Raw genomic sequence first — 14,759 nt, 5'->3', positions numbered from 1 at the left:
TCAGGCTTTTTAAATATTTAATCATGTGGGTGTTCCTGCATTTGTCACGTTGAACACTTGGAAGTCTTTTGACACTCAGTTCTCTCCTTGAACCATGTGATTTTTTTGGGGATCTAATTCCGTCCATCAGGCTTAGTGAGTGGCAAAGCCTTTACTCTGGAGCCCTCTTAGCAGCCCCAACACAGTATTTCAAATGCCTCCTTTTGAGACAGAATTAAAGGGCTGTCTTGCTGCAGCCTAGGAAATCCTTTCCAGAGATTCACTCCCCCAAGTGGCTAGCTGAGAAATAGCACCCCCGTGGTCCGACTCCCCCACATCTCCTGGTGGCGGGTTAAAGGTCTTTATTAGAATCATTTTGTTTTCTTTGTGGCTTTACTGTTTGTGAAAAACGGGTGACCCTGGCCCCATAAGGTGGGGATGAAAAGTCAATTCAGTAGTTGTGTTATTTATACTTTTCAATAATACTTACTTGATCTTTATAGCCGCACTGTGACTTGGTTCATAACAGTGTCATTATGACTATTTTACCAAGATCAGACAAGGGCTTCTGGAGACAGGAAGAGTAGGAAGAACTCTGGCTGTTTGCCTGGCATTCTGTAGCACTCATTTTGTGTTGCAGCCACAACAGTCCCCCAAGTGAGCAAACCTCTCCCTCTCTGTTCTTGACACCATCAAAGTCACGTAGCCAACAAGCAGTGGGCAGCCAGCAGTAGGGCTGCCAGCAGTGGGGCTGGTGTTTTAACAGGGTGTAGGCTCAGACTTCCAGTCTGGATTCAGTCTCTCCCTCAAAGCACACAAGCACCAGAGAAGCCCTGACCAACTTGTAGTCAGTGCTAATGCGCACCTCAACCCTAGCCGAAGCTCTCCTGTAAGGTTTTTTTTAGGTGTAATCCTTTCCCACTTCTTGTCTTTTGACTACAGAAGTAGTTCAGCTATAAGAAGGTTGCTACCTTGTTTTGGTTTTGTTTGGTTTGGTCTTTTTGTTATTTTGTATTTTTACTTTTCCCCTCAGAGCTAAGGACTGAACCCAGGGCCTTGTACTTGCTAGGCAATTGCTCTACCACTGAGCTAAATCCCCAGCCCCAGAAGGTTGGCTTTTACATTTCTAGTTGCAGTTTTCTCTTTCTTGGGTGTTTGTATGATCTCTAATTTCTGTGCTAGCCCATGTGCCTCATTTGGAAACCTGTTGACTCTGTGTATGCAGACCCTGCTGTTCCTTTGCTTTGAGATATTCAGCATATAAATATGTGTGTGTGTATATACATGTTATATATATGTATATATACACACATATATGTTGAGTAATGGATGGAAAATTACATACATACAATCATATTTATAACGTCTTATTTTGGTTACATGTGTGCACACACGAGTGTACACATGTATTTGTACATGTATGTGGAAGTCTGAACTTGTTGGAATCATTCTTGATTTCTTATTCATTGAGGCAGGGTCTCCCACTTAAACCCTGAGCTAGCTGAGATGGCTACTCTCGCTAACCAGCTCCTGTCTTCTTCCTGTGGTACTGTAAGCAGGCCAGCATTCCTCCCCTGCGCTGACATAGGCTCTGGGGATCTGAACTCTAGTCCTCATGCTTTCACAGCAGCTGTTGTAGCTATGAAGCCAGTCTGTGTGGATGGAGAGTTGAACAGTAGCTACAGTAAGTGCTGAGTTCACATAGTCTAAGTGATAAATGCCTATTGGGGAAGTTTGGGTTTTTTTTTTTTTTTTGGTTCTTTTTTTCGGAGCTGGGGACCGAACCCAGGGCCTTGCGCTTCCTAGGTAAGCGCTCTACCACTGAGCTAAATCCCCAGCCCCCCCCCTTTTTTTTTATCTATAAGAAATCCTTCTCTCTCAACTTGTTAGACTATAATAATGTTCTGCCCCCTTATTCCTTATTCTCTCCAAATTTGGAAATTGTTTTAAATATTAATCTGGAATTATCCCATTGATTGCTTTTTCAAACGATTCAACATTTGGAATTACCACTTAGTAATGCATAATAATTACTTACTGATAATTGGGATAAGTTTTCTTGAATTAAGTATTATTTCTGTAAATAATTTCCTTTCATCTCATGTTTAAATTACTCTTTCTTAAGTTAAGGAGTGTTTACCTCATTTTCATCACTTACATACATGTTCCCATTCACACATACACGCACACACATACACTTTCATAGGTATGCGCACACACACTCACACATATACACATCCCCTCTCTCTCTCTCTCTCTCTCTCTCTCTCTCTCTCTCATATCTCTTTTGCCAGGAGCAGTTGCTGAATAAGTGTTTTCTTTTCATAAGTAATAGGCATTTATTTAATCTAGGACATTATGTGTTAGAATTCTGGGTTTTGGCTCATGCACAACACATACTAATTAGTACTTTACAATAAGCCTTATCTAGAAAGTGGACGAGAAAATAAAGAGCTACGCTGCATTGTGTCTAGAGTAGTAAGACATAACCGTGGCTAGCACTTCCTTCTGTGACCTGGTGTTTGGATATTTCTAACTGGAAAGAGAATGGTAGAATGGAAATCATAAGCTATGTATGAATCCAATGTTTTCTGGGATTATTTTGTCTCTGTCCCATCCTCCATTTAAGATAGAATAAAACTATATGCCATAAATGTATGTATGTATGTATGTATGTATGTATGTATGTATGTTTATTTGTTTGTGACAGGGGAAAGTTTATTAAGATTTAAAGTTTTAATTTAAAGACTCAAGTTTTAGACCAAAGGATTTTCTCCCATCAGGTGGAGCATAATGACCTATGAACTCAAACTGCCAGCAAAGGCATCTGTACTTCCTGAGCCTGCAGAAGCGACTGAAGAATTCTATGTAAGACTAATCTTTTATCTACTGACTGTTTGAAATGGGCTCTCTTGGGGACGGACGGCGGAGAGGGCAGTGGTGACATGCTTGTTTCATAGTGTCACTGCCTGCCTCTAGTCTTCTCTCCCAAAGCAAAGGATTGTGAGGATCAAAGTTAGAGTCCTTCTGTGACCATGACCCTAAGTCACCGACCTTCCTGCATCTTACCAGTTTGTAACATGGGCCCTGGTACTCGGAGGACATCAGACATGCAAGGTCCTGTTCTTGTGACCCTGGAGGCCAGCAGATAGCAGCCTCTAGTGAAGGCTCACTCATCTTCTGCATGGGTCATGAGTGCCTGCTTGATTATTAGGTGTCCGCCCAGGTCCTCTAAGCCCCTCCCATGTTCCAGTACTCATGACTGGAAGATCATGCAGTTTCTCTCTCCCACTTGCCTGCTCTCTGAAGGGACGTTAAGCCCATTGATCCAGGGCAAGCAAAGGAAGAAGCACTGCTCACTCCCCTCTATCGCTGCTGCTGACACAAATGTCTAACATCTTCAGACATGTTTAAACCCCAGGGCAGTGGAAATATGAGACAATCTAGCTTCCAGGAGATTCGCTCTGACTCACTAAGGCCCTTTGATCTACCGCAGCCTATTTTTCACCTCTTTAGAGCTGAAATCTTTGTTTTGCCGTTGGGAAAAATTATTATCTTGTCAAAGCTGAAACAGGAGCATTCTTAGAGAAGATTGGTGTATTTTTCAGATAGGAAAATATTTAAAAAGTTCTAAAATATGAAAAAGTAATAGAGTCATATGAAATGGAAAACACAGGCCCGTCACCTGAGGAGACTCGACTGCCGAGGTTAATGTGTTTACTGTTTAATTTCCAGAAAGACTCTCGGTTATGTAATTCTATCTGAATATGCCTGTAGAGCCTGTTTTTCTGAAGGCCAGTCTTCCCAGTAACACTTTTCGTTAGTCACTAATTTTTTTCCCAAAATGAACAGAGGAAGTCATGACCCTGCTAAGTGACACTGTAGTAGATTAAACTGTGGCATCTGTAAATTATGTCCTTTGACATAAGAAGTATCTTCTTCCTCAGAGAGAGGTGTGCTTTTATCTATAATTATCCTTAATGAACAAATAAACACAAGCTTCAGGCAGCACTAATTAAATTACAGTAATTAATAAATTAATCAATGACATGAATGAACGCATCCCTTCATAGCATTAGGGGCCATCCCATATGTTACCCACCCTGCAGTGAACAGAATAAGCTCGTCTCTGAAGAATCTTGCTCCGTTTTGCATTTTCAAGGACGCATTTCCATTTTCCTGATCTTTAAAGAAAGAGATTCTTGTAGTCAAGCCGAGAGATCAGATGGGCAGACAGACACATAGCTACTCTGGTGTGGAATTGCTTCTCCAGGTGTGGTCTGCACTTGAAGGAGATGAGGTAGACATTGAAAATTAGCTACTGGTGGATTTGACCATAAACTTAAAATGAGACTTCTTTGGGAAGATGCCAGAATGGCACTGTGGAGGAGAATAGTCACTGAAATTCCAGGCGTGTGTGAATAGACTTGGGGTGAAAAGAAGCCGGGGCAAGGCGAGCACACACTGGAAACTGACTGGCTTGAACGGGGCCATCATTTCTATTGGGAAATCCCAAGTTTATGACATGGAATGCATATGAAGAAAACATTTAACAGAGACTGTACGTGAGGCTGTTAAGTAGTGTGCATGCTTTTATACATCATGAAGCTGTGTTCTTTTGATGGATGTTAAGGGTTCAGTCCAGTTGAAGAGGAGATGGAGGGCATTGGGCAATGCCATGTATTTCACTCTCTCAAGACCGCAGTTCTCACCCTATGGGTTGTGACCCCATAGGGTCAGATATCCTGCAGATCAGATATTTACGTAATGATTCATAACAATAGCAAACTTGAAGTTTTGATTTGGCAAGAAAGTAATTTTGTAGTTGGGGGTCATTTAGCATGAAGAACTGTATTAAACTTCCTAATGTCGCAACATTAGGAAAGTGGAGAACCACTGGTCTAAGAGGTATTTATTTATATAGTTTTATGGTTGTGTACAACATTTGGCTACACAATCGCATTTTTAAAAGCCTTTTGTGACAGGTATAGTATATAGACAGAAAAATATGAGTATCTTAGATGTATAGCTCGGGACATTTTTATAATTAGTCAAACCTATGTAACAAACACCCAAACCACAGGACAGCATGAAGTGCCTGATAAGCCCCTCTCGTGCCCTTGTAAGCACCGCCACACATTTCTCACAGATGACCACTCCTCACTCTACTAGTCTAGACTCTGGTTTAGGAGAATGGAAAAGCAGATTATATAATGGAAATCATTCTGCATGTATTTTTGCTTTGGATCTATCCACCCAGCATCTGGGCTGTTGTGTAATTGGGGCTCACTCCTTCCCAGTGCCCTGTAGTGTTTCCATGGAACAAATGCACTGCATCCGACGCTGTGTGAGCATCCCACCCAGCCCATGTCTTTTGGGGAACACACGTCCGTTTCTTTGGGGTGTGTGTGTAGAACTTGTTTCTCGGTCTTCTGGTGTGGGCCTGTGTTCAGGTCTAACGGACATTGCCCAGCAGCTTCCTAGGACCGTCAGCTTTTATGTAGGAGAGATTTATATTTCCATCCCCTGTGCTGTTGGCAGGCTCCACTAGCTGCTGTTTGCATTTTAGCCATTGTGGGTGTGGTTTCAGTTTGCGTTCTGCAGGTATGTGAGAAACTGATTGTCAGTCACCGGGCTATTCTACCTGCATTTCTAGTGTTCTCCCCATGTTCGGTACGTGCTGGCCTGGCCTTTAGTAAACTTATTTTAAACACTACTTCTTTCAGTCATACTATATTTATATATAAGTCACTCATGTAATTTAAAAAAAACACAATGGAACATTAATTGGATTTCCTAAGCATATAAAGAACTCCAGGTTGTAAAAATGGGAGTCAGGGAAATTTTCGTTTTGCATAACTAATTTTTCACGACAGCCTTTGCCCTGTTTCCAAGTGTCATGAAGCGTGCATTTCTGAAGCAATCATGACTGGGTTGTATAGACACCAAGAGCAATCATATAGTTTAGGGGTTTCTTTTCCAGATGACAATTTATGAAGACTCTGTTGCAAATCACCTTACGAAAATCCTCAATTCCGACGAACGTGCGGTGGTCATATCGTCTGCCAAGTGAGTTGTGGGGCTGAAGTGAAAAGGTACTTAGTTACGTGAGAACGTGAGAGGAAAGGTATTTCCTGACGGTGACACCATTCCTGGCGATTTTTCTTAGATAATAATCTGAACTGGAGTTTTAGTCATGTTAGCATCTGCATGGAGCCTAAAGAGAATATATTTTGCTGCTTATTTTGAACCATTCTGTCATGAAAGTATTAAAAAGTGCTTAGAATTTAAATGTCTATTTGCAAATTATCAATGATCAATTATAACACAGAAATCCTACCTCATTGTAATTTATTCTTTCCCACACATATGTTTTTTTATTTAGCAACTGTTTACATCACCCAAGGGAAAATAGTGAGATCCTCCAAAATGGCATCTCTTGGTGTGTTTAAAATCCATAATTATAATTTATCAAAGCCATCAGATTTTACTTAATTCCAAACACGGAGCCAAAGCCTCCCGATGTTACCCGAATGTGGGATCTCAAATGTACTTCTGAAGTATCCCTTACTTGCATGGCAAGGAGGTCAGCTCGCTTCTGCTAGCTCAAGTTTCCACTCCTAAACAAAGGAGTGCCCTTGACGATCCTGCTCAGTGAACACAGTGCTGTCACGAAGGAAGCAAAGAGAGAGGATGGAAGAATGGGGTGTGGAAAACCAGAAGGAAAACACACGTTTTGATTATCACATACTTAATTTGTAATGAAGAAAAATCACAAAAAGTCATTATAAATCACATGCACCTGTATCAGAAGTACAAATGGAGTGACAGCTGCTTTTGAGGATGCATCCTCAGCAAACAGGAAACAGCACTGACCGACAGGAAGGGGAAATGGCTTCAGGCCGTAGACCACTGTGCTTGAGGCAGAGATGGGTACTGGCTGGTTTGTGTTTGCTTAATGAGTTGTGTTGCATACAGAAATGTGCTTTCAGACCACTCAGCCCTCAGCAATTCTTGTCTCTTGTCCTGGGTTCAACCCCCCTGTTAGTCCCCTGGCCTCAGCAGATATTTGACTTTGCCAGCCTTGATCTATGAATTAAATGCGTGTCCGAGGAAAGTTCACTAAGACACCTACTGGAACTCACTGTATTCCAGGCAGTCTTGGAACCTAGAATCCTCCTGCATCAACTAGATAAAATTCCAGACCCACACCACCTGGCCCACCTGAAGTACATATTTTACTACCCTAAATTCACTTCTTAGATTCTTTCCTCCAGAATATAAATGTCCTATGTTCCTTTTGTAATGTGGAACCATAGGACCATAAGGCAGAACGCTTCTGATTATTTCCACAATTTGAGCATCAAGCACTCTCTTGATTTGCACATCAATCATCAGCCCTGTGGACACAAGGCTGTGATACATAGAACCAGGCTGTTCCCTCAGCCTCTCTCCACCTCAGAGATGTGGGGGAATTGAGGTAGGAAACCTTGCCTGCCCCTTTCCCATCTACAATGATGGACTGAAAGGCTCCATCACTCAGAGACAATAGCACAAGCACAGCAGCGGTCAGCCCTCTGACATGTGCAGTTTTACAAACCCAGGAGGAAATTAGGGCAAACCATTACAGTCATGGCAAGGTGGAATTCTAGGTTGGAGTTATACAAGCTGGTGAGAGTGGCAGTGTCTGCTCTGAGGAGTACTTCACAGAGGATCTTCTGTTAGGGCATGTACTAGAATGGTTATAATAAACTGACATCATCATATGTCATTATGCATAAGGTATATTATACATTAACAAAGAAGAAAATTATATAGGAAGTACATGAAGGAGTCTCTAGTCAATGGTAAGCTAGGCTCTCTTAATTTGCTTTAAAATTAGAAATTAAGGGGCTGGAGTGATGGCTCAGCATTTAAGAGCCTGCCGCTCTTGGCGGAGGACTCTAGTTAGGTCCTCAGCTCCCGCATCTCAGCTCGCAACCATTAATAACTCTAGTCCCAGGAGGTCTGATACGTGTCTCCTCAGACACTAAATGAGTGTGGTACACATACATGCATGACATGCAAGCACACATAGACACGTACTGTTTTAATTTTAAAGTAGAGACCAGAAACCGGAATGTGAAATGCCAGCCAGCTCCAAGAGAACTGTGTCTCTAGCTCAGTGGCTGGGGTTTGCTTAGCACACGTGAGACATGGGTTCTATCCCTGCACCAGGAAGCAGGCCGAGGGCTAGATGGCCAGCAGATCTAACCCCTAAGCAAGAAGGAAAACGAAAATGGTTAGAAATAATGCACCTGCACGACCTGTTCGGAAGTCCGGACTGTAAGAGGGTGCGTATGTGTGTGCCCTGTGCCTGTCACATAGTTTGGTTGTGTAGTATTAAGGTCTATAGATGCTGCTGTTTCTCACCGACCAGAGAAAATTGTGAACTTAATAGAAGAAAAACCACTAGGGGAGCATATTTCTCCTTTTCTTTAAATTCTTACTATATCAATGATAGAAATGTTTAACTTTCAAGATGTTTCTATCAATGTACACTTTTTGCCAAAGCTAATCTATCCGTATATGCCATTCCGCTGGCTGTTTATTGCACAACTTTTTGAGAGGCAGATGCATTTCACATTATTTTTCTTTCTAGTCCATTTCTTTTGCAAAGAAACCAAATGTAATTAAAAGAAACAAACAAGTCAGCCATGGATTGCTGACACTAATGAGACCTAAATGGAATTAGGGTTGTGCATTATTGTATTGGTTATCTTAAGTGGGGGGTGGAAGGGTTTACAGAGAATATAACTGAATTCAAGTGCCTGATCGGTTGGTAACCAATACACACAACTTCTCTGTCCTTCAGGTAGCAGTGTGCTACCAAGATGTACTAGTAGGTCAGTAAATCAGTAGATCCTGGAGACACTGAAGAGCTGTGGGAGATACCTTAAGGGACCTGACAGTTCTTATGGCTTACTTAAGCATTTGAGGATGGTCTGGTTCAGCCTTACTACATGTATGGAAAGCAAGGCTTACTTGTCTATCTGTTTCTCACGTAAAAGTTGTCAATGTATCTAAGATACGTCACCCTGATGGAGTGCAGTCCTATGTAAAAATGACCCCGGGTATTCTGAGTTTTCCTCCTTACCTTTAACTACGTTTGTACGTGAGAGCACACAGGCTCTAACGGAGCATTTTCTCTTCCCCAAAGGATACTCTGTGAAACCGTGAAGGACTTTGTTGCCAAAGTGGAGAAGGCACAGGACAGAACACTGGAAAATACAGTAGTAGCTGAAGCCGTGGCCAGTAAAGTAAGAGGGACACACACCAAGGGCATGCGAGCTGTTTTTTGATATTATGAGCACCGAGCTGTGTTGTAAAGATTGCCTTGGTGTGCTCTTGACAAAGTACCTAAAGGGAAAAGAAACCAATGGTGTTTATTTAGGTGTAAGGGTTTAAGAAAATACCTTCTAGTTTATAGTTATCCTTAAATATGCACCGTGGCGCCACTGGAAGTATCCAGCAAGCCAAGATTTTGTCTTCAGATCCCCTTCTCTGTGATTGACATCTTAAAGGGACATGCAGTCAGCCTGCCATGCCAGGATTCTAGGGGACCCATGGTCCTGTTGGGTGAGGCCGGGCTTTACACATCTAACAAGCGCTGGTGACCCATTTCCCTCCCAGCACGGATCTCTCCATTCTCTAGACTCAAGTTCTTTTCTCCTTTAAGTTCTGTTTCTTTCGTGACCTTTTTTCCATACCTTTACAACCTTTTTTCCTCCTTTATGAGCTTTCTGACGCTAAGGTAAGAATAGCATACAGACTTTACAAGCCAACATCTTTACTTTTAAAGCTCACAGAAGGCTCTTTTTGCCTAAGGCATGGGAAGGATTTCTGTCCCTTAGGTTCCTGCTGTCCTAGGGGATTAAGTGGAAGAGAAAGAAAGTGGAAATAAATTTTTCCTCTAAATTTTTATTTAGTCATTGACAGTTTTATTTACATGTACACTGTGTTGATCATGTCCGCCGCTCTCTCTCCCCCCACCAGCTTCTCTCCATTCCAATTTCAGGTCTTCCTCGCATAATTATTATTTTTATCCCACAGTTAGTGCCACTCATATGGACATGGGTGTGGAGTCATCCACTGAGGAATGGGGAAATCCAACCAATGAGCTTCCCTCCCCCAGAAGTCATCAGCTGTCAATAACCCATTAGCCGAGGAGTGGGACCTCCTGAACCCCTTCCCCTCCCCGATGCTGGAATATTTAGCTGCGGATCTTAGGCAGGGCTTGTGTGGGTAATCACAGCTGCTGTGGGTCCATGGGTGCAGCAGCCGTGTCGTGCCTGGAGGCCACCGTTCCACACCACTCCTCCCTGTGCTCCAGCTCTCACATGTTTCCTGCCCCTCCTTAAGCCATCTTCCATCCCTGAGACATGAGGGTGAGGGAGGGGTGTTAATGTGGTGTCTCACGTCGCTGACCATCCTGAGCCCCCATTTGTTATGATTCTTCCTGTAAGACTAAAGACTCCACCAAAGGGCTCTTACACTGAGGAAACCTCCAGCAAAGGCGCAGAGTATGGAGATAACATGTAAAAGCCATCAGTCTTCTTAGGTACCTTCGAAAGCAACATTGACGTAAGCCTTTGCGTGCTTCACTCGTTCCCTTCCCTATGGAGAGTTTCAGACAGCAGGGACTCTGGTTTAGCCACACTTCTGTCTCAGAAGTCCTTCACCTGTGACTTTGCTTGGCTTCTCGTCAGACAGAGAAATAGAGTAGAGGAGGACAGACAGGAATTCTGTGGAGGTTGAAGTGGTTAATGTGATCATCCCTTGGTGGTAGCAGTAACAGTTTTGTCCCCAAATGTTTCTTTTCCTGTAGAAAAAAAGACAAGCAGAGAGAAACAAGACCTCTGTGCTTGCCTCTCTATAGCCCTCCTCTTTCCCCTCCTCATTCCTGGACAGTTTCCTTCATGATCTTTCTGGGACCCAGTAGTCCTGTGGGCACTCTTCAGTTCTTTGCAAAATAGGACTTCAGCTTAGCCATGCCCGCAACTTAGGGTGTTAAAAAGTGTGCGCTAAGTCAATAACTTTATAGGAAATCCTGGTGCTTTGTATATTGTATATCTTTCAACTTAGTATTGGTTGCATTCTAAGGGAGAAAAGCAGTTCATAGGTTGTAAAACTTTGAACCTGTGGGGGCTGGAGAGATGACCCAGGGGCTATGGGCACTTGCTACTCTTGTAGAGGACCCAGGTTTGGTTTCAAGCACCCACATGATGGGTCACAGAGCACCTGTCCCAGGTGACCTGAGATGCTCTTCCGCCCGCCTTCTGTGGGCACCACACACACACATGTATGCGTGCATGCATTCAGGCAAAACTCCCATATACACAAAAAATTGTTCCAAGAAGACTTTCTATCTGACACTGCATTTAGTGATTTTGAAGTAGGAGTCAATAAGAGTGGCTTCAGTCATTTATGTCATAGATGTATATCAGTCAGCTAATAGCAAGCAGTTCTATACATTAAGAGCCACTCAGATCATTTTCTGTCTTCAGTAAATATTTAAAACAAAAGTCTACAGAATAAAAGACTATAGCTACTTGAATATTGATGTTTTTATTCCCAATGGTTAAAGATTTATCTTACATAAAAATACATCTCATTATCTACCAACCTAATATATTTTAATTTCTTCCCCATCACCCTTGCTGATACTTGTGTACTCGCTTGTCACCGTCACTGATATTTTGTTTGTCTTCTTAGTGCTCGGTCCTAAACGAGAAGCTTGAGCAGCTGCTCCAAGCCCTGCACGCAGACTCCCAGGCCAGTCGAGTTCCTCCAGGGGTCGGCCCTGCAATCCCTGAAGAAGACACCGACACCGCCAGTGAGGAGTCCTTGGGTGAAAGCAAGGACCAGCTCGTGAATGACTTTGGGAAACCCTCCTCCCAGAAAGCCGTGAAGCCCCGGGAAATAATGCTGCGGGCAAACAGCCTAAAGAAAGCAGTGAGGCAAGTCATTGAAGAAGCTGGAAAAGGTACACACAAAATTAGCTTCGAAGAGGCCCGCAACATCCCTGCGCTGCGAGCATAGCCAGTGTGCGTAGTGCTCGGATGTGGTCCACATTTACAAACGAGGCTCGTGACACGATAGAGGACGATAAGTCCACTAAAGGGAATACGTACTTAGACGTTGTCTAACTCCAGTAGTGAAGATCTGCGTCACCGTGACGTGTAAACTAAGACTTCAGAAGTGAATGAAGTTGTAATATTTCTATCCCAACTTAAGTAGAAAAATAGTTACCGAACAAGTCTAAAATTCTGAATCTTTTTACTTTATCGGCCTTTCTTCTTAAAATCAATCTTATAGCTGCTGATAATAAAATTATAATAATATCGATTTCTTTTTTTTTTCTTTTTTCTTTTTTTTTTTTCGGAGCTGGGGACCGAACCCAGGGTCTTGCGCTTGCTAGGCAAGTGCTCTACCACTGAGATAAATCCCCAAATCATTAAAATTTTAATAGTATATAAATCTTTGCGTTTTAAAAGATTTACTTTTTAGTTTTGCTTCTATGCATGCATGGGTGTGTGTGTGTGTGTGTGTGTGTGTGTGTGTGTGTGTGTGTGTGTGTGTGGCAGAATAGGTGCCACAAAGGCACTGGATCCTCTGAGATGGGGGAAGCAGGCACTTGTGAGCTGCCCATTGTGGACTCTGAGACCCAGTGTGAGCGCAAGCAGTCTGTGCTCTCAGCCACTGAGCCATGTCTGCGGCCCCTAGATTTAAACTTCTATATGAGTGTAATGTACACGCTTCTTAGAATTTTAGTGCCAGGTGAAAGTTAACTGAAATATGGCTGATGTTGGGAATCCAGTTCCAGGTGTGTGACTTGTAACCAGGCTTTGTATTTTGATTTAAGTTCATCTATAATTTTAGTCTAGTAAATATGTAACCATAAAAAATTTATTTAGTTTTTAGACTCTCCAGTATCCACAGACATCACTCCCAATTTTGTTAATAAGTAATGTTGCTTTGTAAATGTACAATTTCTCTTGGTACTTGGTTTAGTTTTTCTTTCCTAAGCATATCTTTATATGAATTCATTTTGTTTCCACTTACACAAGTCTGTTTCCCTTCTTACTACTTAAAGTTATGGATGAGCAGACAGTGCAGCCCTGTGAACCAGTTAGTCCATCTTGTGACTATGATACAGAAGCAGATGAAGCTAAAGAGGATGACACGAAAGAGTCGTTATCTGGTGAGAAATCAGTGATGACATCACTTGGAAATCAGTGATGTCATTTGGAATTCAGTGATGATGTCATTTGAAAATCAGTGATGATGTCATTTGAAAATCAGTTACAACCGACTTTGCATTTAGTTTTCAAGTTTGAAATGGACTGTTGAATTTCTATTTTTCTAAAGGCCTGTGAGCAATTTGTGTTATTCATGAACACTAAAATAATAATGGTAACAGATCAGTTAGTTTGACGAGTATTCTTATATCCCTTGTGAGATCTAAGAGACATCTAGAGACCAACATTAAATTAAGTGTTATGGGACTAAAGATGATTAGTGTCTTAGAAGAAATACCCAAGTTTCCAAACTGGAGCCTGGGGTTGCTCTCAGGTTCCTTGGGAAATTGCAAGAACATTGTTGGCCTTCCCTGCATCAAGCTTGGCCTTTGAAGGATTCAACAGAGCCTTATATTTTGCTGATTGACCAATGCTTGTTGCTAAGTTAAGCTTTAAAACCAAAAGTCTTACTCTTACCCCCTCTCTTACACTCTCTTCCTCCCCTCTTCCCACCTCTCGCTCTTTGTTCTTCGCTGCTTTTGCCCACTTCCCCATCCCCCTCTCCACATGCCCATGGCCAGCCACTTTTCTTCTCTATTACTTTTCTCTCATTAAACTTCTCCACGTGACAAAAAACCCCAAAAGTCTTCTAATTACAACACTGTCTCTACCAAATTATTTTTGCCTAGAAATTATTATATTGCTGCTTGAAGATTATTAACTGTCTCCCTGCCTTTTGGCTTTTGATAGGAAACGAATTTGTCCTTTTAGTATTTCACATGATATAAGTGAACGTTTCCAATTACTGTTGGGTAAGACAGACAGACGTTTAAATATTAATGACATGAGGTAGTAGGAAAATGATTATAATATACTCAAGAAAAGTCAGGATAGTGTATCAGAGAACTATTTGTTAAAATTCGTTAGCATTTTGTTTCCAAGCTTGGACTGATTTTTTTTACACTTTTCTGTAGCTTTCTTAACTAAAAATGAGGATGATCATATACTATTTTAATTGGGTTGTGATGAAGGTTGACTTATTATACAAAAGTGCCCAGAATCGTGTCTGCTGTGCAGTGATTCATAAGTGCTTTTCTCTATCATTTTTGTTGTTGTTATTGTTGTTTTGAGAAAATTTGTTTGATTGTACTAAAAACTCTCAAGAAGAATCAAAATTCGGTTCAGTAAAGTTCAGATAGTCAACATACATGTCTGCATGCAAATTCCTATATTCGCTTTCCAGATGGTCATTGAACCTTCAGGGCATTCAGTTCTAATATGTTTCTCTCTTGTGCCTGGCTGTAACTGTTAGAAGACTATTCTTTATCATAAGTTTACATTTTCTCCCTTAAAATTCAACCCGCGAAGGAGGGTACTAGTGGGTTTTATGTGTCGTAGTGTAGGCAGTAAGAACTCCGGGCATTTATATGGTGCTTTGATGATTGGCTCGAGAGTTAATTTCCCAGATGGCATTTTACCAATGCCAAGTTAAATCTGTCT

At 41.9% G+C, this 14,759-nt stretch overlaps 1 protein-coding gene across 13 annotated transcripts in view; it reads left to right on the top strand.

The window, feature by feature from the left end:
• The window catches only part of Dgkh (diacylglycerol kinase, eta), a 169,521-nt gene that overhangs the window by 110,511 nt on the left and 44,251 nt on the right, over positions 1-14,759 (top strand). For 11 of the 13 annotated variants that reach the window (NM_001427603.2, XM_087586215.1, XM_087586216.1 and 8 more), the window contains 5 exon segments: positions 2,763-2,847; positions 5,963-6,048; positions 9,179-9,278; positions 11,734-12,004; positions 13,115-13,222. In NM_001427603.2, coding sequence (NP_001414532.2) covers positions 2,763-2,847; positions 5,963-6,048; positions 9,179-9,278; positions 11,734-12,004; positions 13,115-13,222 — 650 coding nt within the window. 13 annotated transcript variants of the gene reach the window in all.

This window comes from Rattus norvegicus, chromosome 15, assembly GCF_021556685.1.
Source record: "Rattus norvegicus strain SHRSP/BbbUtx chromosome 15, alternate assembly SHRSP_T2T, whole genome shotgun sequence".
Classification (NCBI taxonomy): domain Eukaryota; kingdom Metazoa; phylum Chordata; class Mammalia; order Rodentia; family Muridae; genus Rattus; species Rattus norvegicus.
The sequence above is the reverse complement of the archived record's forward strand: the minus strand, read 5'-3'. Positions and strand labels throughout refer to the sequence as shown.